This window comes from Nicotiana tomentosiformis, unplaced genomic scaffold, assembly GCF_000390325.3.
Source record: "Nicotiana tomentosiformis unplaced genomic scaffold, ASM39032v3 Un00135, whole genome shotgun sequence".
Lineage (NCBI taxonomy): Eukaryota > Viridiplantae > Streptophyta > Magnoliopsida > Solanales > Solanaceae > Nicotiana > Nicotiana tomentosiformis.
In genome coordinates, this window is record NW_027174694.1 from 94,615 (window position 1) to 121,619 (window position 27,005).

The window sequence follows — 27,005 nt, forward strand, 5'->3', positions numbered from 1 at the left end:
CGATCGGGGTCCGGGGGCCCGGACCCACTCAGAAGGCATGGGCTATAGCACACGAAAATATGGGAATCGGGCAAAATTTTAGTATTTTGCCGTAAAATGTAAAACAACGAGGAACGGCCACGGCTGGGCGGTGACTATGGTTCCTTAGGTCGTATTTGATGGCCCGGAATAATTTTAGGCGATTGGGTTCCGGGGGGACCGGACCCACTCAGAAGGCGTGGGCTATGGCACACAAATATATGGGAATCACGTGGAATTCTAGTTTTTTGGCCGTAAAACGCAAACCAACGCGGAACGGCCATGGCGAGGCGGTGACTATAGTTCCTTAGGTCGTATTTGATAGCCCAGACATATTTTAGGCGATCGGGGTCCGGGGGTCCGGAACCCACTAGGAAGGCGTGGGCTATAGCACATGAATATATGGGAATCGGGCGAAATTCTAGTTTTTTGGCCGTAAAATACAAAACCACGAAGAATGGACATCGCGGGGCAGTGACTATGGTTCCTTCGGTCGTATTTGATCCCCGGACCCACTCGGAAGGCATGGGCTATGGCACACGAATATATGGGAATCGGGCGGAATTTTAGTTTTTTGGCCGTGAAAAGCAAAACAACGAGGAACGACAATGGCGGGGCGGTGACTATGGTTCCTTAGGTTGTATTTGATAACCCGGAATTATTTTAGGCGATTAGGGTCCGGGAGGCCCGGAACCCACTAGGAAGGCGTGGGCTATAGCATACGAATATATGGGAATCGGGCGGAATTCTAGTTTTTTGGCCGTAAAACGCAAAACAACGAGGAACGGCCATGGTAGAGAGGTGACTATGGTTCCTTAGGTCGTATTTGATGGCCCCGAATAATTTTAGGCGATCTGGGTCCGGGGGCCCGGACCCACTCGGAAGGCATGGGCTATAGCACACGAAAATATGGGAATCGGGCGGAATTCTAGTTTTTTGCCGTAAAACGCAAAACATCGAGGAATGGCCACGGCTGGGCGGTGACTATGGTTCCTTAGGTCGTATTTGATGGCCCGAAATAATTTCAGGCGATCGGGGTCCGGGGGCGCGTGGGCTATAGCACACGAATATATGGGAATCGGGCGGAATTCTAGTTATTTAGCCGTAAAACGCAAAACAACAAGGAACGGCCATGGCGGGGCGGTGACTATGGTTCCTTAGGTCGTATTTGATAGCCCAGACATATTTTAGGCGATCGTGGTCTGGGGGCCCGGACCCACTAGGAAGGCGTGGGCTATAGCACACGAAAATATGGGAATCGGGCGGAATTCTAGTTTTTTGGCCGTAAAATTCAAAACAACGAGGAACGGCCATGGCGGGGCGGTGACTATGGTTCCTTAGGTCGTATTTGATCCCCGTACCCACTCGGAAGGCATGGACTATGGCACACGAATATATGGGAATCGAGCGGAATTCAAGTTCTTTGGCCGTAAAATGCAAAACAACGTGGAACGGCCATGGCGGGGCGGTGACTATAGTTCCTTAGGTCGTATTTGATAACCCAGAAATATTTTAGGGGATCGGGGTCCGGAAGGCCCGGAACCCATTAGGAAGGTGTGGGCTATATAGCACACGAATATATGGGAATCGGGCGGAATTCTAGTTTTTTGCCCGTAAAATGCAAAACAACGAGGAACGGCCTTGGCGGGGAGGTGACTATGGTTCCTTAGGTCGTATTTGATGGCCCAGAATAATTTTAGGCAATCGGGGTCTGGGGTCTCGGACCCACTCGGAAGACATGGGCTATAGCACACGAAAATATGGGAATCGGGCAAAATTCTAGTTTTCTGCCGTAAAATGCAAAACAACGAGGAACGGCCACGGCTGGGCGATGACTATGGTACCTTAGGTCGTATTTGATGGCCCGGAATAATTTTAGGCGATAGGGTTCCGGGGGGACCGGACCCACTCGGATGGCGTGGGCTATGGCACACAAATATATGGGAATTAGGCGGAATTCTAGTTTTTTGGCCGTAAAACGCAAAACAACGTGGAACGGCCATGGCGGGGAGGTGGCTATGGTTCCTTAGGTCGTATTTTATAACCCGAATATATTTTAGGCGATCGGGGTCCGGAAGGCCCGGAACCCATTAGGAAGGTGTGGGCTATATAGCACACGAATATATGGGAATCGGGCAGAATTCTAGTTTTTTGGCCGTAAAATGCAAAACAACGAATAACGGCCTTTGCGGGGAGGTGACTATGGTTCCTTAAGTCGTATTTGATGGCCCAGAATAATTTTAGGCGATCGGGGTCCGGGGTCCCGGACCCACTGGGAAGGCGTGGGCTATAGCACATGAAAATATGGGAATCGGGCAAAATTCTAGTTTTTTGCCGTAAAATGCAAAACAACGAGGAACGGCCACGGCTGGGCGATGACTATGGTACCTTAGGTCGTATTTGATGGCCCGGAATAATTTTAGGCGATCGGGTTCCGGGGGGACCGGACCCACTCGGATGGCGTGGGCTATGGTACACAAATATATGGGAATCAAGCGGAATTCTAGTTTTTTGGCAGTAAAATGCAAAACAACGAGGAACGGCCATGGTGGGACGGTGACTATGGTTCCTTAGGTCGTATTTGATCCCCGAACCCACTCGGAAGGCATCGGCTATGGCACACAAATATATGAGAATCGGGCGGAATTCTAGTGTTTTGGCCGTAAAATGCAAAATAACGAGGAACGGCTATGGCGGGGCGGTGACTATGGTTCCTTAGGTCGTATTTGATAAACCGAAAATATTATAGGCGATCGGGGTCCGGGAGGCCCGGAACCCACAAGGAAGTTGTGGGCTATAACACATGAATATATGGGAATCGGGCGGAATTCTAGTTTTTTGGCCGTAAAATGCAAAACAACGAGGAACGGCCATGGCGGGACGGTGACTATGGTTACTTAGGTCGTATTTAATCCCCGGACCCACTCGGAAGGCATGGGCTATGGCACACGAATATATGGGAATCGGGCATAATTCAAGTTTTTTGGCCGTAAAACGCAAAACAACAAGGAACGGCCATGGCGGGGCGGTGACTATGGTTCCTTAGGTCGTATTTGATAACCCGGAAATATTTTAGGCGATCGGGGTCCTGGAGGCCCGGAACCCACAAGGAAGGCGTGGGCTATAGCACACGAATATATGGGAATCGGGCGGAATTAAATTTTCTATTAGTCGTAAAACGCAAAATAACGAGGAACGGCTATGGCGGGGAGGTGACTATGGTTCCTTAGGTCGTATTTGATGTCCCAGAATAATTTTAGGCGATCGGGGTCCGGGGTCCCGGACCCACTCAGAAGGCTTGGGTATAGCACACGAAAATATGGGAATTCGGCGGAATTCTAGTTTTTTGACCGTAAAACGCAAAACAACGAGGAACGGCCATGGCGGGGCGGTGACTATGGTTCATTAGGTTGTATTTGATAGCCCAGACATATTTTAGGCGATCAGGGTCCGGGGGGCCCGGAACCCACTAGGAAGGCGTGGGTTATAGCACACGAATATATGGGAATCGGGCGGAATTCTAGTTTTTTGGCCGTAAAATGCAAAACAACGAGGAATGTCCATGGTGGGGCGGTGACTATGGTTCCTTAGGTCGTATTTGATCCCTGGACCCACTCGGAAGGCATGGTCTATGGCACACGAATATATGGGAATCGGGCGGAATTCAAGTTTTTTGGCCGTAAAACGCAAAACAACAAGGAACGGCCATGGCGGGGCGGTGACTATGGTTTCTTAGGTCGTATTTGATAACCCGGAAATATTTAAGGCGATCGGGGTCCGGGAGACCCGGAACCCATTAGGAAGGCGTGGGCTATAGCACACGAATATATGGGAATCGGGCGGAATTCTAGTTTTTTGGCCGTAAAACGCAAAACAACGAGGAATGACCATGGCGGGGTGGTGACTATGGTTCCTTAGGTTGTATTTGATAACCCGAAAATATTTTAGGCGATCGGGGTCCGGGAGGCCCGTAACCCACTAGAAAGGCGTGGGCTATAGCACATGAATATATGGGAATCGGGCGGAATTCTAGTTTTTTGGCCGTAAAACGCAAAACAATGAGGAATGGCCATGGCGAGGCGGTGACTATGGTTCCTTAGGTTGTATTTGATAACCCGGAAATATTTTAGGCGATCGGGGTCCGGGAGGCCCGTAACCCACTAGAAAGGCGTGGGCTATAGCACATGAATATATGGGAATTGGGCGGAATTCTAGTTTTTTGGCCGTAAAACGCAAAACAACGAGGAATGGCCATGGCGGGGCGGTGACTATGGTTCCTTAGATTGTATTTGATAACCCGGAAATATTATAGGCGATCGGGGTCCGGGAGGCCCGTAACCCACTAGGAAGGCGTGGGCTATAGCACATGAATATATGGGAATCGGGCAGAATTCTTGTTTTTTGGCCGTAAAACGCAAAACAACGAGGAATGGCCATGGCGGGGCGATGACTATGGTTCCTTAGGTTGTATTTGATAACCCGGAAATATTTTAGGCAATCGGGGTCCGGGAGGCCCAGAACCCACTAGGATGGCGTGGGCTATAGCACACGAATAAATGGGAATCGGGCAGAATTCTAGTTTTTTGGCCGTAAAACGCAAAATAAGGAGGAACGGCCATTGCGGGGAGGTGACTATGGTTCCTTAGGTCGTATTTGATGGCCCATAATAATTTTAGGCGATCGGGGTCCGGGGGCCTGGACCCACTCGGAAGGCATGGGCTATAGCACACGAAAATATGGGAATCGGGCGAAATTCTAGTTTTTTGCCGTAAAATGCAAAACAACGACGAACGACCACGGCTGGGCGGTGACTATGGTTCCTTTGGTTGTATTTAATAGCTCGGAATATTTTTAGGCGATCGGGGTCCGGGGGGACCGGACCCATTCGGAAGGCGTTGGCTATGGCACACAAATATATGGGAATCGGGCAGAATTTTAGTTTTTTGGCCGTAAAACGCAAAACAACGAGGAAAGGCCATGGCGGGGCGATGACTATGGTTCCTTAGGTTGTATTTGATAACCCGAAAATATTTTAGGCAATCGGGGTCCGGGAGGCGCGGAACCCACTAGGAAGGCGTGGGCTATAGCACACGAATATATGGGAATCAGGCGGAATTCTAGTTTTTTGGCCGTAAAACGCAAAATAACCAGGAACGGCCATGGCGGGGAGGTGACTATGGTTCCTTAGGTCGTATTTGATGGCCCAGAATAATTTTAGGCGATCGGGGTCCGGGGTCGCGGACCCACTCGGAAGGCGTGGGCTATAGCACACGAAAATATAGGAATCGGGCGGAATTCTAGTTTTTTGACCGTAAAACGCAAAACAACGAGGAACGGCCATGGCGGGGAGGTGACTATGGTTCCTTAGGTCGTATTTGATGGCCCCGAAAAATTTGAGGCTATCGGGGTCGGGGGGCCTGGACCCACTCGGAAGGCATGGGCTATAGCACACGAAAATATGGGAATCGGGCGAAATTCTAGTTTTTTTGCCGTAAAATGCAAAACAACGACGAACGACCACGGCTGGGCGGTGACTTTGGTTCCTTTGGTCGTATTTAATGGCTTGGAATATTTTTAGGCGATCGGGGTCCGGGGGGACGGACCCACTCAGAAGGCATTGGCTATGGCACACAAATATATGGGAATCAGGCGGAATTTTAGTTTTTTGGCTGTAAAACGCAAAACAACGAGGAACGGCCATGGCGGGGCGGTGACTATGGTTCCTTAGGTCGTATTTGATAGCCCAGACATATTTTAGGCGATCAGGTTCCGGGGGGCCCGGAACCCACTAGGAAGGCGTGGGTTATAGCACACGAATATATGGGAATCGGGCGAAATTCTAGTTTTTTGGCCGTAAAATACAAAACAACGAGGAACGGCCATGGTGGGGCAGTGACTATGGTTCCTTAGGTCGTATTTGATCCCTGGACCCACTCGGAAGGCATGGGCTATGGCACACGAATATATGGGAATCGGGCGCAATTCAAGTTTTTTGGCCGTAAAACGCAAAACAACAAGGAACGGCCATGGCGGTGTGGTGACTATGGTTCCTCAGGTCGTATTTGATAACCCGGAAATATTTAAGGCAATCGGCGTCTGGGAGGTCCGGAACCCAATAGGAAGGCGTGGGCTATAGCACAAGAATATATGGGAATCAGGCGAAATTCTAGTTTTTTGGCTGTAAAACGCAAAACAACGAGGAACGGCCATGGAGGGGCGGTGACTATGGTTCCTTAGGTCATATTTGATCCCCGGACCAATCGGAAGGCATGGACTATGGCACACGAATATATGGGAATCGGGCGGAATTCTAGTTTTTTTTACCGTAAAACTCAAAACAACGAGGAACGGCCATTGCATGGCGGTGACTATGGTTCCTTAGGTTGTATTTGATAACCCGAAAAAATGTTAGGCGATCGGGGTCCGGGAGGCCCGGAACCCACTAGGAAGGCGTGGGCTATAGCACACGAATATATGGGAATCGGGCGGAATTCTAGTTTTTTGGCCGTAAACGCAAAATAACGAGGAACGGCCATGGCGGGGAGGTGACTATGGTTCCTTAGGTCGTATTTGATGGCCCAGAATAATTTTAGGAAATCGGGGTCTGAGGTCCCGGACCCACTCGGAAGGCGTGGGCTATAGCAGACGAAAATATGGGAATCGGGCGGAATTCTAGTTTTTTGACCGTAAAACGCAAAACAACGAGGAACGGCCATGGCGGGGAGGTGACTATGGTTACTTATGTCGTATTTGATAACCCCGAATAATTTTAGGCGATCGGGGTCCGGGGGCCTGGACCCACTCGGAAGGCATGGGCTATAGCCCCCGAAAATATGGGAATCGGGCGAAATTCTAGTTTTTTGCCGTAAAATGCAAAACAACGACGAACGACCACGGCTGGGCGGTGACTATCATTCCTTTGGTCGTATTTGATGGCTCAGAATATTTTTAGGCGATCGGGGTCCGGGGGGACCGGACCCACTCGGAAGGCGTTGGCTATGGCACACAAATAAATGGGAATCGGGCGGAATTTTAGTTTTTTGGCCGTAAAACGCAAAACAATGAGGAACGGCCATGGCGGGGCGGTGACTATGGTTCCTTAGGTCGTATTTGATAGCCCAGACATATTTTAGGCGATCAGGGTCCGGGGGCCCGGAACCCACTAGGAAGGCGTGGGTTATAGCACACGAATATATGGGAATCGGGTGGAATTCTAGTTTTTTGGCCGTAAAATGCAAAACAACGAGGAATGGCCATGTTGGGGCGGTGACTATGGTTCCTTAGGTCATATTTGATCCCTGGACCCACTCGGAAGGCATGGGCTATGGCACACGAATATATGGGAATCGGGCGGAATTCAAGTTTTTTGGCCGTAAAACGCAAAACAACAAGGAACGGCCATGGTGGGGCGGTGACTATGGTTCCTTAGGTCGTATTTGATAACCCGGAAATATTTAAGGTGATCGGGGTCCGGGAGACCCAGAACACATTAGGAAGGCGTGGGCTATAGCACACGAATATATGGGAATCGGGCGGAATTCTAGTTTTTTGGCCGTAAAACGCAAAACAACGAGGAATGACCATGGCGGGGTGGTGACTATGGTTCCTTAGGTTGTATTTGATAACCCGAAAATATTTTAGGCGATCGGGGTCCGGGAGGCCCGTAACCCACTAGAAAGGCGTGGGCTATAGCACATGAATATATGGGAATCGGGCAGAATTCTAGTTTTTTGGCCGTAAAATGCAAAACAACGAGGAATGGCCATGGCGAGGCGGTGACTATGGTTCCTTAGGTTGTATTTGATAACCCGGAAATATTTTAGGCGATCGGGGTCCGGGAGGCCCGTAACCCACTAGAAAGGCGTGGGCTATAGCACATGAATATATGGGAATCGGGCGGAATTCTAGTTTTTTGGCCGTAAAACGCAAAACAACGAGGAATGGCCATGGCGGGGCGGTGACTATGGTTCCTTAGATTGTATTTGATAATCCGAAAATATTATAGGCGATCGGGGTCCGGGAGGCCCGTAACCCACTAGGAAGGCGTGGGCTATAGCACATGAATATATGGGAATCGGGCGGAATTCTTGTTTTTTGGCCGTAAAACGCAAAACAACAAGGAATGGCCATGGCGGGGCGATGACTATGGTTCCTTAGGTTGTATTTGATAACCCGGAAATATTTTAGGCAATCGGGGTCCGGGAGGCCCAGAACCCACTAGGAAGGCGTGGGCTATAGCACACGAATATATGGGAATCAGGCGGAATTCTAGTTTTTTGGCCGTAAAATGCAAAATAAGGAGGAACGGCCATGGCGGGGAGGTGACTATGGTTCCTTAGGTCGTATTTGATGGCCCCGAATAATTTTAGGTGATCGGGGTCCGGGGGCCTGGACCCACTCGGAAGGAGAAAACTATATTACCAGAGAATTAGTAACAGAAACTGAAATAATAACTACTGAACAATTATGCACTGAATACCATTTTTAGTGTCCTTATTATTTTTATTTAATTTCATTTATAATTTAGTCAAATGTAAAAGCTTTTTCATATTATTCTTTTTGTAGTGGAATTAATCTAATTATTTCTTTTAAGCTTTCTAATATATATTCTATATATTCTATATCTTGGGTTCTTTGGTATTCTTCTATATTAGTTTTTACTAAATTTGTCAGTAGTTTTATGCTGTCAGTAGTTTGTTGCCAATATTGTAGGTATATATTATTCATCATGTGTTATTAGAATATAGATCTAATTCATATAAGTCTATTTCTGGTATAATTAATTCTGTCCAATTTTGATCCATTATTTCTATTATTTCAAAAGTAAGTAATTTCTCATAGATTATTCTTCTTACATCATTATCAATATTTTTTAGTATATATAGTATAAGTATCTTATAACTAAGATCATCATCTATTAAGTAAGTGTTCATTTTATCATATGATTTGCTAAACATATTCCTTTTAATCTCTATGTCTATTATCCTTATTCTTCATATTATAATAAGTTATTTTGATCATCTTTTCTGGTCACTACCATGATTTTCTGCTTCAATCAGTTACCCTAACAGCGCTTCAACTTTGTTTACTCCCCTAAACGACCTCTCTGCCTACCGGTTTCAACCTTAGGATGCATAGTCTGGGCTTACCTATTCTTAGCATATTTTCATGGCAAACTTTCTCAAGATGATTTCTATAACAGTACTATTATATGATGGATAATTCTAATTTACATATTAGAGATTATCAGGAATATAATAATTTAGCTACTCATAATTATAATATGACATACCTGTTTTTGTAGGTTCTTGATATCTCCTTGTTGATCCATAGCTTTCATATCTTCTTGTTGATCCATAGCTTTCCTGTATTTTTATCTTTAAGTATATCTAGAGAGTAAGAGAAGAGAGAAGTATTTGGATGCCTGAAGATGCAGCCTGTTTTTTATTCATAATTGAAACGACCTTTACTGTTCATGAGACTGACTCTTACTATTCATGAACGACCTTTACTGTTCATGAGACTGACTCTTACTATTCATGAACGACCTTTACTGTTCATGAGACTGACTCTTACTTTTGTAAAGTAAAGAACTATTTACTTTACGACTTTTACAAAAAACAAAATAACATTAAAGAAAAGAAAAGAATCTAATAAATCTTTTACTTTATCTTGTCTGCCATAGTTTTTGTCGTTTAGCTTGTCGTCTTCTTCTCGATTATTCCAGTTGTACGTCTGGAACAATGTTATCTTCTCCTTTGCATTTTGAGCATATGTGGTCTGGATATTTGTGACTGATTATCTTGCAATATCTTGTTAACAGTTCTGGAGAGATGAAATTCGTCCTTATAGCTCTTGTAGTTGTAGGTTGTTCTGGCTTTAAAAGACTTAATACCCATTGCCTTAATTCTTCCATTCTGCTTCTCGTATCTCTCTGCAATTTGAATATATCATTGTTTGTTCTCTTGAATAATAACTCCAAATAGCATTCTGATTTAGGTAGTTGTTTGCTAGCTCATTTAGTATAGTGGATATTCCAATAATCCTTTTATTTGTATAAAAGTCTGGAATATTTATTTTTTCTATCTCTTCTTGTTCTTCTATTTTTTCTGGTACTAGCATTTCCCTTGTGAGTCCGATCTTGATAACTTGTATGATAGGCTTTATTTCTTCATGTAATATCTCTGCTGTGGCTGAATAAAATCGTATATAGAATAATGTTCCTTTAGTTATTCTTTTGTATTGCATAAATGCTCTGTGTAACTCAGGTATGGTAGCTATCTCTTGTCCTGTTTGTGTATATACAGTATCTAGTAATCCATAATTGTAGCAGGTGGCTATTAGTTTTGCACTTGTATTTGGTAGTGCTATTAATTTATTGTATCCTGTTAGATAATGGGTAATATAATCTTCATTTGGATTCTGGGTAGTTTGGGATCTTGGGTTTTTGTTTAAAAAGTTTTGTATTTTGTGTATGTTGTCTATATATGTACGGGTTATATGGTTGTATGTCTTTTTGGCTAGGTTCAGACTTTCTTTGTAGGTATTTATCTGTGGTGGTAGGAATATTTCGTTCTGGGTGTTTTGGATATTTTTCTGTACGAATGGTTTTGAAAATAAATTGTTCATATTTATGTTTGTGTATCTGGGTTTAATTTCTTCCTTCTTCTTTGCAGATGAACTGCTAGCTGTGCTGCTTCCTGCAACTGTATTTAACAAACTGTTATGAGTTTTTAGGTGTTTCTCAACGTCACCTTCTAGCTCTGGAATTTTAGAGACTTCCGATCGTCTTATCTCCGCATTTTTTGAGTCATGCTGCTGACTACTAGCTGTTTTTCTTATTATCTGTATCTCTTCATCCATACTTTTCACTTTCTTACAAAGTGTAGTCATGGCTAAGAGTAGATTTTCCATTGTATTATCTGGGTCAGTTTGGGTAGCTTTGTCTTGACAAGTAATCTGCAACAACATTCTTGTTAGTAGTGATTATTTCAATTGTAAATGTAAAGTTTAATATATTTAATACCAGTCTGCGTATTTCTTTTGTTGTAACTGAATCTTGTACTTTTCTGGTTATCCACCATTTTACTTGGGTATTATCTGTTCTTACAATAAATCTGTTGTAAACTATATATGGTTCAAATGCTAATAAACATTTATATAATGCAAATAATTCTTTTCTATTTATTTCCCATTTTTCTTGTGGTTCAGTATAAGATCCTGAATAATACCTGTAATGATGTTCTATTTTTTCTTTATCATATTTATATTTAAGAACTCCTCCATAACTATGATTACTCGAATCTGTTTCTATAATATAAGTAAATTTCTTATTTTCATCTGGGAAGTATAATTTTGGTAGTTTCTTACACAATATTTTAATCTTCCTTATTTGTTCCTTATCTTTTTCATCGAACCCATATTCTACATCCTTTTTTAGTTTTTTCTGTAAAGGTTTTAGGTTTTCTGCTAATTTAGGTATATATTCTCTTACTTGGTTTACTAATCCTAAAAATGATTGTAATTTCTTTTTTGTATCTATGTTTTCATCAAGATTGATTATTTTTTGTACTATGTGTGTTTGCATTTTTATTCCATTTTTATCTATTTGTATTCCTAAAAATTCTATCTGATTCTTCATAATTTCTGCTTTGGTTTTGCTTAAGCTTATACCAGAGTTTTCTATAATATGTATGAATTTTTCTAATAATTTTATATGTTCATCTTGTGTTCTTGAATATAGTAATATATCATCTATATATACTATACAATTCTCTAGTTGGTTAAAATAATTATCCATAAAATATTGGTATCTTCCTGGTGCATTTTTATATCCAAATGGTAAAACATTCCATTCATAAAATCGTTGTGGCACTGTAAATGCTGTTAGTTTTTTAGATTCATCTTCTAGTTTTAGATGGTAAAATTCTGATTTACAATCAAATTTACAAAAGTAATTATATCCTTGGATTTGTCTTATTTTTAATATCTTGTTAGGTATTGGGTAATTATATGTTTTAGTTTTTGCATTTAAATTTCGGTAATCTATAACCATTCTGCTTTTTTCTCTTTTTTGTTCACTATGTTTATTTACTATAAATGCTGGACTTGTATGTTTACTATTACTTTCTTGTATATACTTGTTATCTAATAATTCTTTTATATGCATTTTAAATTCTGTTAAGTCATCAAAGTTATATTTTAAGGGTTTTTGTGTTATTATACTATTTTCTTCTATTAATTCTATTTTTATTTTTGTCTTATGTTTATTCCATCCTTTTAGAGGGTTATCATTATATAATTTTTCTAATTCATTCTGGATTATTTTTACTTTGTCTATTGTAAATATGATAATTTCTAATTGGGTAGTTGTATTTTTACTTATATTTTCTAATTTTTGTGTGATTTTTTCATTTCCTCGTATCCATTCGGTAGTTTTTCGTTGTTTATTATTTACCCTTTTTGCTCCTACTTTATTTTTACATGGTGTGGTAAACCACCAGTGTATTTTTGTTATTATGTGTGGGTATAATTTTTCTAAAAATGGCATTCCTAATAACATATCTTTCGTAGTAAATTCAAAGTTATATATTTCTTCTATAGTTAATATTTTATCCCATATTTGTATTTTTACATTCTTGGCTTTGTAGTTAATCATACTACCTTCATTATTAAATCCTGTTACTACCATAGGTGTTTTTAATTTTTTCCATTTATCCGTTGGTAAATAATTATATTTACATATATTAGCTTCTGCCCCTGTATCTATCATTGGTGTATAGTATCTATTATAATATCCTTCTACTATGATTTTTGCGAGTATATATATTTTCATTCTTCTGTTCTTTTTATTATTATTTTCTTATCTTTGTATGTTATGGTTAATTGCTTATCTCCTAGACAGTAAGGTTTTACCTTTTCTAACCATTTTATTCCTAGTGTAATATTTTCATTTTCGTTTTCTTGATATATTTTAAATTGTATTATTAGAGGTATTCCTCCAATAATTATTTCTTTTTCTGTTATTTCTTCATTTATTATTAATTCTTTAGGTAATTCAAGGCATAATTGTTCAGTAGTTATTATTTCAACTTCTGTTACTAATTCTCTTGTAATATAATTTTCTTCTTGTCCTGTATTTATTAATATTTGATATTTTCTTTGTTCCATGATTCCAGTTATATAGTAGTGGTATGTATTTATTTTTTCTTTTGTGTTTCTTATTAAATTTTTTGGGATTATATATTCTCTTCTTGATGTACTTATTCTTGATGATGTTGGTGTTTCATAAGTTAATTGGTTTGGTATACTTGATGTACTTAATCTTTCTTTTACTATTTCTAAATCTTCTTCCATGTCATTCTCTTTATAGCTATATTCATTATTGTCAATAACTGTAACTATTCTTTCAAACGGGTTTTCTATTTTGATTTTATTAATTTTATTTTTTGCTGCTATTTTATGTTTTGTTGTTAAGACGTATAAGTTTTTACATCTAGCTGTAAATATTTTACTTCCAGGTGTTAATTCTATTTCTGACATTTTCCAGTATAATACTAATGATTTATGTATATTCTTATCGTTTATTGCTATTGAATAATTGGCACTTATTATGAATTTGAATTTTTGATATATGAGGTTTCCTTTTATTGCACTTATTATGCTTTTTTCTATAGGTTGGATTATTCTATCATCTGCTAAATATATTTCTATAGGGGTATCTATTCCTTCCCTAAAACATGCTTTTATTAGTATTTCAGTTCCTCCTAAGTGTACATATTTAATTGGATTTTTTGCCGTTATATCTTGTATTTCTTTATTTATTATTCTTTTGTTTATTATTGGTATTTTGGCCTTTCCTTTTGTATATTTACAGTCAATTATATGTTCTTTTTGGCTAATCACGTAGTATTCTTCTTTTTGTCTTTTGAACCAATTTTTTATTGTAGGTACTTCAAATATTTTTTCGACACTGAGGTCTAATTCTTTTCCTTTTATCTGTTCAAATATATTATTATCAAATATAATTTTTTGTTCTGAGGATTCTTCATCTTTATATTCTTCTCGTATTATTACTTCTCTTTTTCAGTCATTGGATTTCATTATCTTCTTTAGTTATTTCATTTTCTATTTCATCTTCTGTATCTGATATTTCATATATACTATCTTCACTATCTAGTTCATAATCTATATATTCCATCTGCATATATTCTTCATCATCAATTATGATTTCGGTTATTTGCTTTTTCTTTAGGTTTCTAGGTGCTTTACAGTCTTTAGCTATATGTCCTAATTTTCCACAGTTATAACAAGTACATTCTGTTAGTTTCTTTTTTGGTCTAAATGATCTTTTATTCTGATAATCTTTTACATAATATCTTTTTCTTGGTTTTTTATTTTTATATTTTGATCTATATTTATTATATTTCTTTGTTTTCCATTTTTTATTATATTTATTATATTTATCTGTACATCCAAATTGTGGTGCTGTTTTATTTTTACAACATCTTAAGTTTTTTATTAATATTTTTTCTATTTTTGTTTCTTCTTTATATTTTTCACATAATTGTACAAACCATTGTTGTAGAAATTTTATCCTAGCTCCTAAAGTATCTGTTACTCCTGCTTCATTCCAGTCTTTTATTATTTTAGAATTAAAAGGTTCTGGTAATTTTGTGAAATATAATTTCCTTATTTCTTTGCCTTCTTCTGTATTATATGTTCCTTTATAATAATATTCTCTAAATGCACAAGTATATTCGTCTATATAGCACATATTACATATTGCTAATTTTGTTATTAGATTTCTATTTGTTTGTTTTTCCTTATTTTGTTCTTCAATTTCTGTAGTCATACTACTAAATTCGTTTCTTATGGCTATTTCATATTTGTATAATATTTCTATATTTGTTGTTGCTATTTCACCATTAAATTTTTTATTACTTCTTAAGGTATCTATACTTTCCTTTGTTAAATTGTGTAACCATAATTTTACTGTTCCTATGAGTGTTCTTTCTATATATCCTGGTGTTTCTGCCATTCCTATTTTATTATCTACCAATTGTTTAGATACATATCCTATCCATAGTTGGATTGTTTTATTTATATCTGCTACGCAATCTAAATCTAAAAAATTATATTGTTCTGACATTGGTTTTGGAGTCCATTTCTTATTTAATCTACTATCCCATAGTGTATTATTTCTATCATGTTGTTCATAGTTAACTGTATAATAATTTGGGCATAATCCTTTTGGATTTTTTACACCTGATGTACTAGGTTTTTCTTCCATATTTACATCTCCTGTATTTATTTCTACATTTTTTATTTTTTCTATATTTTCTAAAAGTTCTGTATATGTTTCACTTATTTTACTTGATTCTGACTTTTGGTCGTCTATATTGTTATCTATTTCTTCAATTCTGGGAATTTCTTCTGGTTGTAATATTTGTTTAAATTTATTTATCTCATCTGTTAATTCTATTTCTTTATTTTTCTCTCTTTGCTTGTTTTCATATAGTGCTTTTAACATATTTAATTCTTTTTCTAATGCTATAATTTTTGTGTTTTTAGTTTCTTCTAATTGTTGTATTTCCCTGTTTGCTTGATTTTTGATAATTTCAATTTCTTTCTTCTTATCAATTTCTTCATTTTCTTTACTTATTCTTGTCATAGCTGTCAAGCTATCTTCTAATCTTGTTGTTTCCTTTTCTATCATTAGGTATAATTGATCTCTTTTTTTTTTTATATCTTCTGCCTAAATTTGAAAATATTATTTTTATTTTCAATCCATCTTGGTTTTTATATGTCTTTTCAAGAGAAAAATAAAATAAAAATAGAATTAATAGAAGAAAATAGTATAATAACACAAAAATCCTTAAAATATAACTTTGATGACTTAACAGAATTTAAAATGCATATAAAAGAATTATTAGATAACAAGTATATACAAGAAAGTAATAGTAAACATACAAGTCCAACATTTATAGTAAATAAACATAGTGAACAATAAAGAGGAAAAAGTAGAATGGTTATAGATTACCGAAATTTAAATGCAAAAACTAAAACATATAATTACCCAATACCTAACAAGATATTAAAAATAAGACAAATTCAAGGATATAATTACTTTAGTAAATTTGACTGTAAATCAGAATTTTACCATCTAAAACTAGAAGATGAATCTAAAAAACTAACAGTATTTACAGTGCCACAAGGATTTTATGAATGGAATGTTTTACCATTTGGATATAAAAATGCACCAGGAAGATACCAACATTTTATGGATAATTATTTTAACCAACTAGAGAATTGTATAGTATATATAGATGATATATTACTATATTCAAGAATACAAGATGAACATATAAAATTATTAGAAAAATTCATACATATTATAGAAAACTCTGGTATAAGCTTAAGTAAAACCAAAGCAGAAATTATGAAGAATCAGATAGAATTTTTAGGAATACAAATAGATAAAAATGGAATAAAAATGCAAACACACATAGTACAAAAAATAATCAATCTTGATGAAAACATAGATACAAAAAAGAAATTACAATCATTTTTAGGATTAGTAAACCAAGTAAGAGAATATATACCTAAATTAGCAGAAAACCTAAAACCTTTACAGAAAAAACTAAAAAAGGATGTAGAATATGGGTTCGATGAAAAAGATAAGGAACAAATAAGGAAGATTAAAATATTGTGTAAGAAACTACCAAAATTATACTTCCCAGATGAAAATAAGAAATTTACTTATATTGTAGAAACAGATTCGAGTAATCATAGTTATGGAGGAGTTCTTAAATATAAATATGATAAAGAAAAAATAGAACATCATTGCAGGTATTATTCAGGATCTTATACTGAACCACAAGAAAAATGGGAAATAAATAGAAAAGAATTATTTGCATTATATAAATGTTTATTAGCATTTGAACCATATATAGTTTACAACAGATTTATTGTAAGAACAGATAATACCCAAGTAAAATGGTGGATAACCAGAAAAGTACAAGATTCAGTTACAACAAAAGAAATACGCACACTGGTATTAAATATATTAAACTTTACATTTACTATTGAAATAATCACTACTAACAAGAATGTTGTTGCAGATTACTTGTCAAGATAAAGCTACCCAAACTGACCCAGATAATACAATGGAAAATCTACTCTTAGCCATGACTACACTTTGTAAGAAAGTGGAAAGTATGGATGAAGAGATACAGATAATAAGAAAAACAGCTAGTAGTCAGCAGCATGACTCAAAAAATGCGGAGATAAGACGATCGGAAGTCTCTAAAATTCCAGAGCTAGAAGGTGACGTTGAGAAACACCTAAAAACTCATAACAGTTTGTTAAATACAGTTGCAGGAAGCAGCATAGCTAGCAATTCATCTGCAAAGAAGAAAGAAGAAATTAAACCCAGATACACAAACATAAATATGAACAATTTATTTTCAAAACCATTCGTACAGAAAAATATCCAAAACACCCAGAACGAAATATTCCTACCACCACAGATAAATACCTACAAAGAAAGTCTGAACCAAGCCAAAAAGTCATACAACCATATAACCCGTACATATATAGACAACATACACAAAATATAAAACTTTTTAAACAAAAACCCAAGATCCCAAACTACCCAGAATCCAAATGAAGATTATATTACCCATTATCTAACAGGATACAATAAATTAATAGCACTACCAAATACAAGTGCAAAACTAATAGCCACCTGCTACAATTATGGATTACTAGATACTGTATATACACAAACAGGACAAGAGATAGCTACCATACCTGAGTTACACAGAGCATTTATGCAATACAAAAGAATAACTAAAGGAACATTATTCTATATACGATTTTATTCAGCCACAGCAGAGATATTACATGAAGAAATAAAGCCTATCATACAAGTTATCAAGATCGGACTCACAAGGGAAATGCTAGTACCAGAAAAAATAGAAGAACAAGAAGAGATAGAAAAAATAAATATTCCAGACTTTTATACAAATAAAAGAATTATTGGAATATCCACTATACTAAATGAGCTAGCAAACAACTACCTAAATCAGAATGCTATTTGGAGTTATTATTCAAGAGAACAAACAATGATATATTCAAATTGCAGAGAGATACGAGAAGCAGAATGGAAGAATTAAGGCAATGGGTCTTAAGTCTTTTAAAACCAGAACAACCTACAATCACAAGAGCTATAAGGACGAATTTCATCTCTCCAGAACTGTTAACAAGATATTGCAAGCTAATCAGTCACAAATACCCAGACCACATATGCTCAAAATGCAAAGGAGAAGATAACATTGTTCCAGACGTACAACTGGAATAATCGAGAAGAAGACGACAAACTAAACGACAAAAACTATGGCAGACAAGATAAAGTAAAAGATTTATTAGATTCTTTTCTTTTCTTTAATGTTATTTTGTTTTTTGTAAAAGTCGTAAAGTAAATAGTTCTTTACTTTACAAAAGTAAGAGTCAGTCTCATGAACAGTAAAGGTCGTTCATGAATAGTAAGAGTCAGTCTCATGAACAGTAAAGGTCGTTCATGAATAGTAAGAGTCAGTCTCATGAACAGTAAAGGTCGTTCATGAATAGTAAGAGTCATTTTTGTAATCTTTAAATAGCCTTTCGATTATGAATAAAAAATAGGCTGCATCTTCAGGCATCCAAATACTTCTCTCTTCTCTTACTCTCTAGATATACTTAAAGATAAAAATACAGGAAAGCTATGGATCAACAAGAAGATATGAAAGCTATGGATCAACAAGGAGATATCAAGAACCTACAAAAACAGGAAAGCTATGGATCAACAAGAAGATATGAAAGCTATGGATCAACAAGGAGATATCAAGAACCTACAAAAACAGGTATGTCATATTATAATTATGAGTAGCTAAATTATTATATTCCTGATAATCTCTAATATGTAAATTATAATTATCCATCATATAATAGTACTGTTATAGAAATCATCTTGAGAAAGTTTGCCATGAAAATATGCTAAGAATAGGTAAGCCCAGACTATGCATCCTAAGGTTGAAACCGGTAGGCAGAGAGGTCGTTTAGGGGAGTAAACGAAGTTGAAGCGCTGTTAGGGTAACTGATTAAAGCAGAAAATCATGGTAGTGACCAGAAAAGATGATCAAAATAACTTATTATAATATGATGAATAAGGATAATAGACATAAAGATTAAAAGGAATATGTTTAGCAAATCATATGATAAAATGAACACTTACTTAATTGATGATGATCTTAGTTATAAGATACTTATACTATATATACTAAAAAATATTGATAATGATGTAAGAAGAATAATCTATAAGAAATTACTTACTTTTGAAATAATAGAAATAATGGATCAAAATTGGACAGAATTAATTATACCAGAAATAGACTTATATGAATTAGATCTATATTCTGATAACACATGATGAATAATATATACCTACAATATTGGCAACAAACTACCGACAGCATAAAACTACTGACAAATTTAGTAAAAACTAATATAGAAGAATACCAAAGAACCCAAGATATAGAATATATAGAATATATATTAGAAAGCTTAAAAGAAATAATTAGATTAATTTCACTACAAAAAGAATATTATGAAAAAGATTTTACATTTGACTAAATTATAAATGAAATTAAATAAAAATAATAAGGACACTAAAAATGGTATCAGAGCTATAGATTAAAAATGAACAAAGGAGAATTTGCTATAGATGAAAAGACATATGAAAACCAAGATGGATTGAAAATAAAAATAATATTTTCAAATTTAGGCAGAAGATATAAAAAAATAGGAGATCAATTATACCTAATGATAGAAAAGGAAACAACAAGATTAGAAGATAGCTTGACAGCTATGACAAGTATAAGTAAAGAAAATGAAGAAATTGATAAGAAAAAAGAAATTGAAATTATCAAAAATCAAGCAAACAGGAAAATACAACAATTAGAAGAAACTAAAAACACAAAAATTATAGCATTAGAAAAAGAATTAAACATGTTAAAAGCACTATATGAAAACAAGCAAAGAGAGAAAAATAAAGAAATAGAATTAACAGATGAGATAAATAAATTTAAACAAATATTACAACCAGAAGAAATTCCCAGAATTGAAGAAATAGATAACAATATAGACGACCAAAAGTCAGAATCAAGTGAAATAAGTGAAACATATACAGAACTTTTAGAAAATATAGAAAAAATAAAAAATATAGAAATAAATACAGGAGATGTAAATATGTAAGAAAAACCTAGTACATCAGGTGTAAAAAATCCAAAAAGGATTATACCCAAATTATTATACAGTTAACTATGAACAACATGATAGAAATAATACACTATGGGATAGTAGATTAAATAAGAAATGGACACCAAAACCAATGTCAGAACAATATAATTTTTTAGATTTAGATTGCGTAGCAGATATAAATAAAACAATCCAACTATGGATAGGATATGTATCTAAATAATTGGTAGATAATAAAATAGGAATGGCAGAAACACCAGGATATATAGAAAGAACACTCATAGGAACAGTAAAATTATGGTTACACAATTTAACAAAGGAAAGTATAGATACCTTAAGAAGTAATAAAAAATTTAATGGTGAAATAGCAACAACAAATATAGAAATATTATACAAATATGAAATAGCCATAAGAAACGAATTTAGTAGTATGACTACAGAAATTGAAGAACAAAATAAGGAAAAACAAACAAATAGAAATCTAATAACAAAATTAGCAATATGTAATATGTGCTATATAGATGAATATACTTGTGCATTTAGAGAATATTATTATAAAGGAACATATAATACAGAAGAAGGCAAAGAAATAAGGAAATTATATTTCACAAAATTACCAGAACCTTTTAATTCTAAAATAATAAAAGACTGGAATGAAGCAGGAGTAACAGATACTTTAGGAGCTAGGATAAAATTTCTACAACAATGGTTTGTACAATTATGTGAAAAATATAAAGAAGAAACAAAAATAGAAAAAATATTAATAAAAAACTTAAGATGTTGTAAAAATAAAACAGCACCACAATTTGGATGTACAGATAAATATAATAAATATAATAAAAAATGGAAAACAAAGAAATATAATAAATATAGATCAAAATATAAAAATAAAAAACCAAGAAAAAGATATTATGTAAAAGATTATCAGACTAAAAGATCATTTAGACCAAAAAAGAAACTAACAGAATGTACTTGTTATAACTGTGGAAAATTAGGACATATAGCTAAAGACTGTAAATCACCTAGAAACCTAAAGAAAAAGCAAATAACCGAAATCATAATTGATGATGAAGAATATATGCAGATGGAATATATAGATTATGAACTAGATAGTGAAGATAGTATATATGAAATATCAGATACAGAAGATGAAATAGAAAATGAAATAACTAAAGAAGATAATGAAATCCAATGACTGAAAAAGAAGTAATAACACGAGAAGAATATAAAGATGAAGAATCCTCAGAACAAAAAATTATATTTGATAATAATATATTTGAACAGATAAAAGGAAAAGAATTAGACCTCAGTGTCGAAAAAATATTTGAAGTACCTACAATAAAAAATTGGTTCAAAAGACAAAAAGAAGAATACTACGTGGTTAGCCAAAAAGAACATATAATTGACTGTAAATATACAAAAGGAAAGGCCAAAATACCAATAATAAACAAAAGAATAATAAATAAAGAAATACAAGATATAAAGGCAAAAAATCCAATTAAATATGTACACTTAGGAGGAACTGAAATACTAATAAAAGCATGTTTTAGGGAAGGAATAGATACCCCTATAGAAATATATTTAGCAGATGATAGAATAATCCAACCTATAGAAAAAAGCATAATAAGTGCAATAAAAGGAAATCTCGTATATCAAAAATTCAAATTCATAATAAGTGCCAATTATTCAATAGCAATAAACGATAAGAATATAGATAAATCATTAGTATTATACTGGAAAATGTCAGGAATAGAATTAACACCTGGAAGTAAAATATTTACAGCTAGATGTAAAAACTTATACGTCTTAACAACAAAACATAAAATAGCAGCAAAAAATAAAATTAATAAAATCAAAATAGAAAACCCATTTGAAAGAATAGTTACAGTTATTGACAATAATGAATATAGCTATAAAGAAATTGACATAGAAGAAGATTTAGAAATAGTAAAAGAAAGATTAAGTACATCAAGTATACCAAACCAATTAACTTATGAAACACCAACATCATCAAGAAGAGAATATATAATCCCAAAAAATTTAATAAGAAACACAAAAGAAAAAATAAATACATACCACTACTATATAACTGGAATCATGGAACAAAGAAAATATCAAATATTAGTAAATACAGGACAAGAAGAAAACTATATTACAAGAGAATTAGTAACAGAAACTGAAATAATAACTACTGAACAATTATGCCCTGAATTACCTAAAGAATTAATAATAAATGAAGAAATAACAGAAAAAGAAATAATTATTGGAGTAATACCTCTAATAATACAATTTAAAATATATCAAGAAAACGAAAATGAAAATATTACACTAGGAATAAAATGGTTAGAAAAGGTAAAACCATACAGTCTAGCAGATAAGCAATTAACCATAACATACAAAGATAAGAAAATAATAATAAAAAGAACAGAAGAATGAAAATATATATACTCGCAAAAATCATAGTAGAAGGATATTATAATAGATACTATACACTAATGATAGATACAGGGGCAGAAGCTAATATATGTAAATATAATTGTTACCAACGGATAAATGGAAAAAATTAAAAATACCTATGGTAGTAACAGGATTTAATAATGAAGGTAGTATGATTAACTACAAAGCCAAGAATGTAAAAATACAAATATGGGATAAAATATTAACTATAGAAGAAATATATAACTTTGAATTTACTACGAAAGATATGTTACTAGGAATGCCATTTTTAGAAAAATTATACCCACACATAATAACAAAAACACACTGGTGGTTTACCACACCATGTAAAAATAAAGTAGGAGCAAAAAGAGTAAATAATAAACAACGAAAAACTACAGAATGGATACGAGGAAATGAAAAAATCACACAAAAATTAGAAAATATAAGTAAAAATACAACTACCCAATTAGAAATTATCATATTTACAATAGACAAAGTAAAAATAATCCAGAATGAATTAGAAAAATTATATAATGATAACCCTCTAAAAGGATGGAATAAACATAAGACAAAAATAAAAATAATAAGGACACTAAAAATGGTAAAAAAGTTTTGTATTTTGTGTATGTTGTCTATATATGTACGGGTTATATGGTTGTATGTCTTTTTGGCTAGGTTCAGACTTTCTTTGTAGGTATTTATCTGTGGTGGTAGGAATATTTCGTTCTGGGTGTTTTGGATATTTTTCTGTACGAATGGTTTTGAAAATAAATTGTTCATATTTATGTTTGTGTATCTAGGTTTAATTTCTTCCTTCTTCTTTGCAGATGAACTGCTAGCTGTGCTGCTTCCTGCAACTGTATTTAACAAACTGTTATGAGTTTTTAGGTGTTTCTCAACGTCACCTTCTAGCTCTGGAATTTTAGAGACTTCCGATCGTCTTATCTCCGCATTTTTTGAGTCATGCTGCTGACTACTAGCTGTTTTTCTTATTATCTGTATCTCTTCATCCATACTTTCCACTTTCTTACAAAGTGTAGTCATGGCTAAGAGTAGATTTTCCATTGTATTATCTGGGTCAGTTTGGGTAGCTTTGTCTTGACAAGTAATCTGCAACAACATTCTTGTTAGTAGTGATTATTTCAATTGTAAATGTAAAGTTTAATATATTTAATACCAGTCTGCGTATTTCTTTTGTTGTAACTGAATCTTGTACTTTTCTGGTTATCCACCATTTTACTTGGGTATTATCTGTTCTTACAATAAATCTGTTGTAAACTATATATGGTTCAAATGCTAATAAACATTTATATAATGCAAATAATTCTTTTCTATTTATTTCCCATTTTTCTTGTGGTTCACTATAAGATCCTGAATAATACCTGCAATGATGTTCTATTTTTTCTTTATCATATTTATATTTAAGAACTCCTCCATAACTATGATTACTCGAATCTGTTTCTACAATATAAGTAAATTTCTTATTTTCATCTGGGAAGTATAATTTTGGTAGTTTCTTACACAATATTTTAATCTTCCTTATTTGTTCCTTATCTTTTTCATCGAACCCATATTCTACATCCTTTTTTAGTTTTTTCTGTAAAGGTTTTAGGTTTTCTGCTAATTTAGGTATATATTCTCTTACTTGGTTTACTAATCCTAAAAATGATTGTAATTTCTTTTTTGTATCTATGTTTTCATCAAGATTGATTATTTTTTGTACTATGTGTGTTTGCATTTTTATTCCATTTTTATCTATTTGTATTCCTAAAAATTCTATCTGATTCTTCATAATTTCTGCTTTGGTTTTGCTTAAGCTTATACCAGAGTTTTCTATAATATGTATGAATTTTTCTAATAATTTTATATGTTCATCTTGTGTTCTTGAATATAGTAATATATCATCTATATATACTATACAATTCTCTAGTTGGTTAAAATAATTATCCATAAAATGTTGGTATCTTCCTGGTGCATTTTTATATCCAAATGGTAAAACATTCCATTCATAAAATCCTTGTGGCACTGTAAATACTGTTAGTTTTTTAGATTCATCTCCTAGTTTTAGATGGTAAAATCCTGATTTACAGTCAAATTTACTAAAGTAATTATATCCTTGGATTTGTCTTATTTTTAATATCTTGTTAGGTATTGGGTAATTATATGTTTTAGTTTTTGCATTTAAATTTCGGTAATCTATAACCATTCTGCTTTTTCCTCTTTTTTGTTCACTATGTTTATTTACTATAAATGCTGGACTTGTATGTTTACTATTACTTTCTTGTATATACTTGTTATCTAATAATTCTTTTATATGCATTTTAAATTCTGTTAAGTCATCAAAGTTATATTTTAAGGGTTTTTGTGTTATTATACTATTTTCTTCTATTAATTCTATTTTTATTTTTGTCTTATGTTTATTCCATCCTTTTAGAGGGTTATCATTATATAATTTTTCTAATTCATTCTGGATTATTTTTACTTTGTCTATTGTAAATATGATAATTTCTAATTGGGTAGTTGTATTTTTACTTATATTTTCTAATTTTTGTGTGATTTTTTCATTTCCTCGTATCCATTCTGTAGTTTTTCGTTGTTTATTATTTACTCTTTTTGCTCCTACTTTATTTTTACATGGTGTGGTAAATCACCAGTGTGTTTTTGTTATTATATGTGGGTATAATTTTTCTAAAAATGGCATTCCTAGTAACATATCTTTCGTAGTAAATTCAAAGTTATATATTTCTTCTATAGTTAATATTTTATCCCATATTTGTATTTTTACATTCTTGGCTTTGTAGTTAATCATACTACCTTCATTATTAAATCCTGTTACTACCATAGGTGTTTTTAATTTTTCCCATTTATCCGTTGGTAAACAATTATATTTACATATATTAGCTTCTGCCCCTGTATCTATCATTGGTGTATAGTATCTATTATAATATCCTTCTACTATGATTTTTGCGAGTATATATATTTTCATTCTTCTGTTCTTTTTATTATTATTTTCTTATCTTTGTATGTTATGGTTAATTGCTTATCTCCTAGACTGTATGGTTTTACCTTTTCTAACCATTTTATTCCTAGTGTAATATTTTCATTTTCGTTTTCTTGATATATTTTAAATTGTATTATTAGAGGTATTCCTCCAATAATTATTTCTTTTTCTGTTATGTCTTCATTTATTATTAATTCTTTAGGTAATTCAGGGCATAATTGTTCAGTAGTTATTATTTCAGCTTCTGTTACTAATTCTCTTGTAATATAGTTTTCTTCTTGTCCTGTATTTATTAATATTTGATATTTTCTTTGTTCCATGATTCCAGTTATATAGTAGTGGTATGTATTTATTTTTTCTTTTGTGTTTCTTATTAAATTTTTTGGGATTATATATTCTCTTCTTGATGTACTTATTCTTGATGATGTTGGTGTTTCATAAGTTAATTGGTTTGGTATACTTGATGTACTTAATCTTTCTTTTACTATTTCTAAATCTTCTTCCATGTCAATCTCTTTATAGCTGTATTCATTATTGTCAATTACTGTAACTATTCTTTCAAACGGGTTTTCTATTTTGATTTTATTAATTTTATTTTTTGCTGCTATTTTATGTTTTGTTGTTAAGACGTATAAGTTTTTACATCTAGCTGTAAATATTTTACTTCCAGGTGTTAATTCTATTCCTGACATTTTTCAGTACAATACTAATGATTTATCTATATTCTTATCGTTTATTGCTATTGAATAATTGGCACTTATTATGAATTTGAATTTTTGATATATGAGGTTTGACTGCATCTTCAGGCATCCAAATACTTCTCTCTTCTCTTACTCTCTAGATATACTTAAAGATAAAAATACAGGAAAGCTATGGATCAACAAGAAGATATGAAAGCTATGGATCAACAAGGAGATATCAAGAACCTACAAAAACAGGTATGTCATATTATAATTATGAGTAGCTAAATTATTATATTCCTGATAATCTCTAATATGAAAATTATAATTATCCATCATATAATAGTACTATTATAGAAATCATCTTGAGAAAGTTTGCCATGAAAATATGCTAAGAATAGGTAAGCCCAGACTATGCATCCTAAGGTTGAAACCGGTAGGCAGAGAGGCCGTTTAGGGGAGTAAACAAAGTTGAAGCGCTGTTAGGGTAACTGATTGAAGCAGAAAATCATGGTAGTGACCAGAAAAGATGATCAAAATAACTTATTATAATATGATGAATAAGGATA

The 27,005-nt window shown here is 34.0% G+C and overlaps 1 protein-coding gene across 1 annotated transcript; it reads left to right on the forward strand.

Moving 5' to 3' along the window:
• Positions 1 to 17,186: 17,186 nt before the first annotated feature.
• On the forward strand, positions 17,187 to 26,506 carry LOC138903910 (uncharacterized). The gene is made up of 4 exons (XM_070192483.1): positions 17,187 to 17,498; positions 18,167 to 18,279; positions 18,778 to 18,923; positions 26,427 to 26,506. The coding sequence occupies exons 1-4, from the start codon at positions 17,187 to 17,189 to the stop codon at positions 26,504 to 26,506; spliced, it is 651 nt and encodes a 216-aa protein (XP_070048584.1).
• Positions 26,507 to 27,005: the final 499 nt, after the last annotated feature.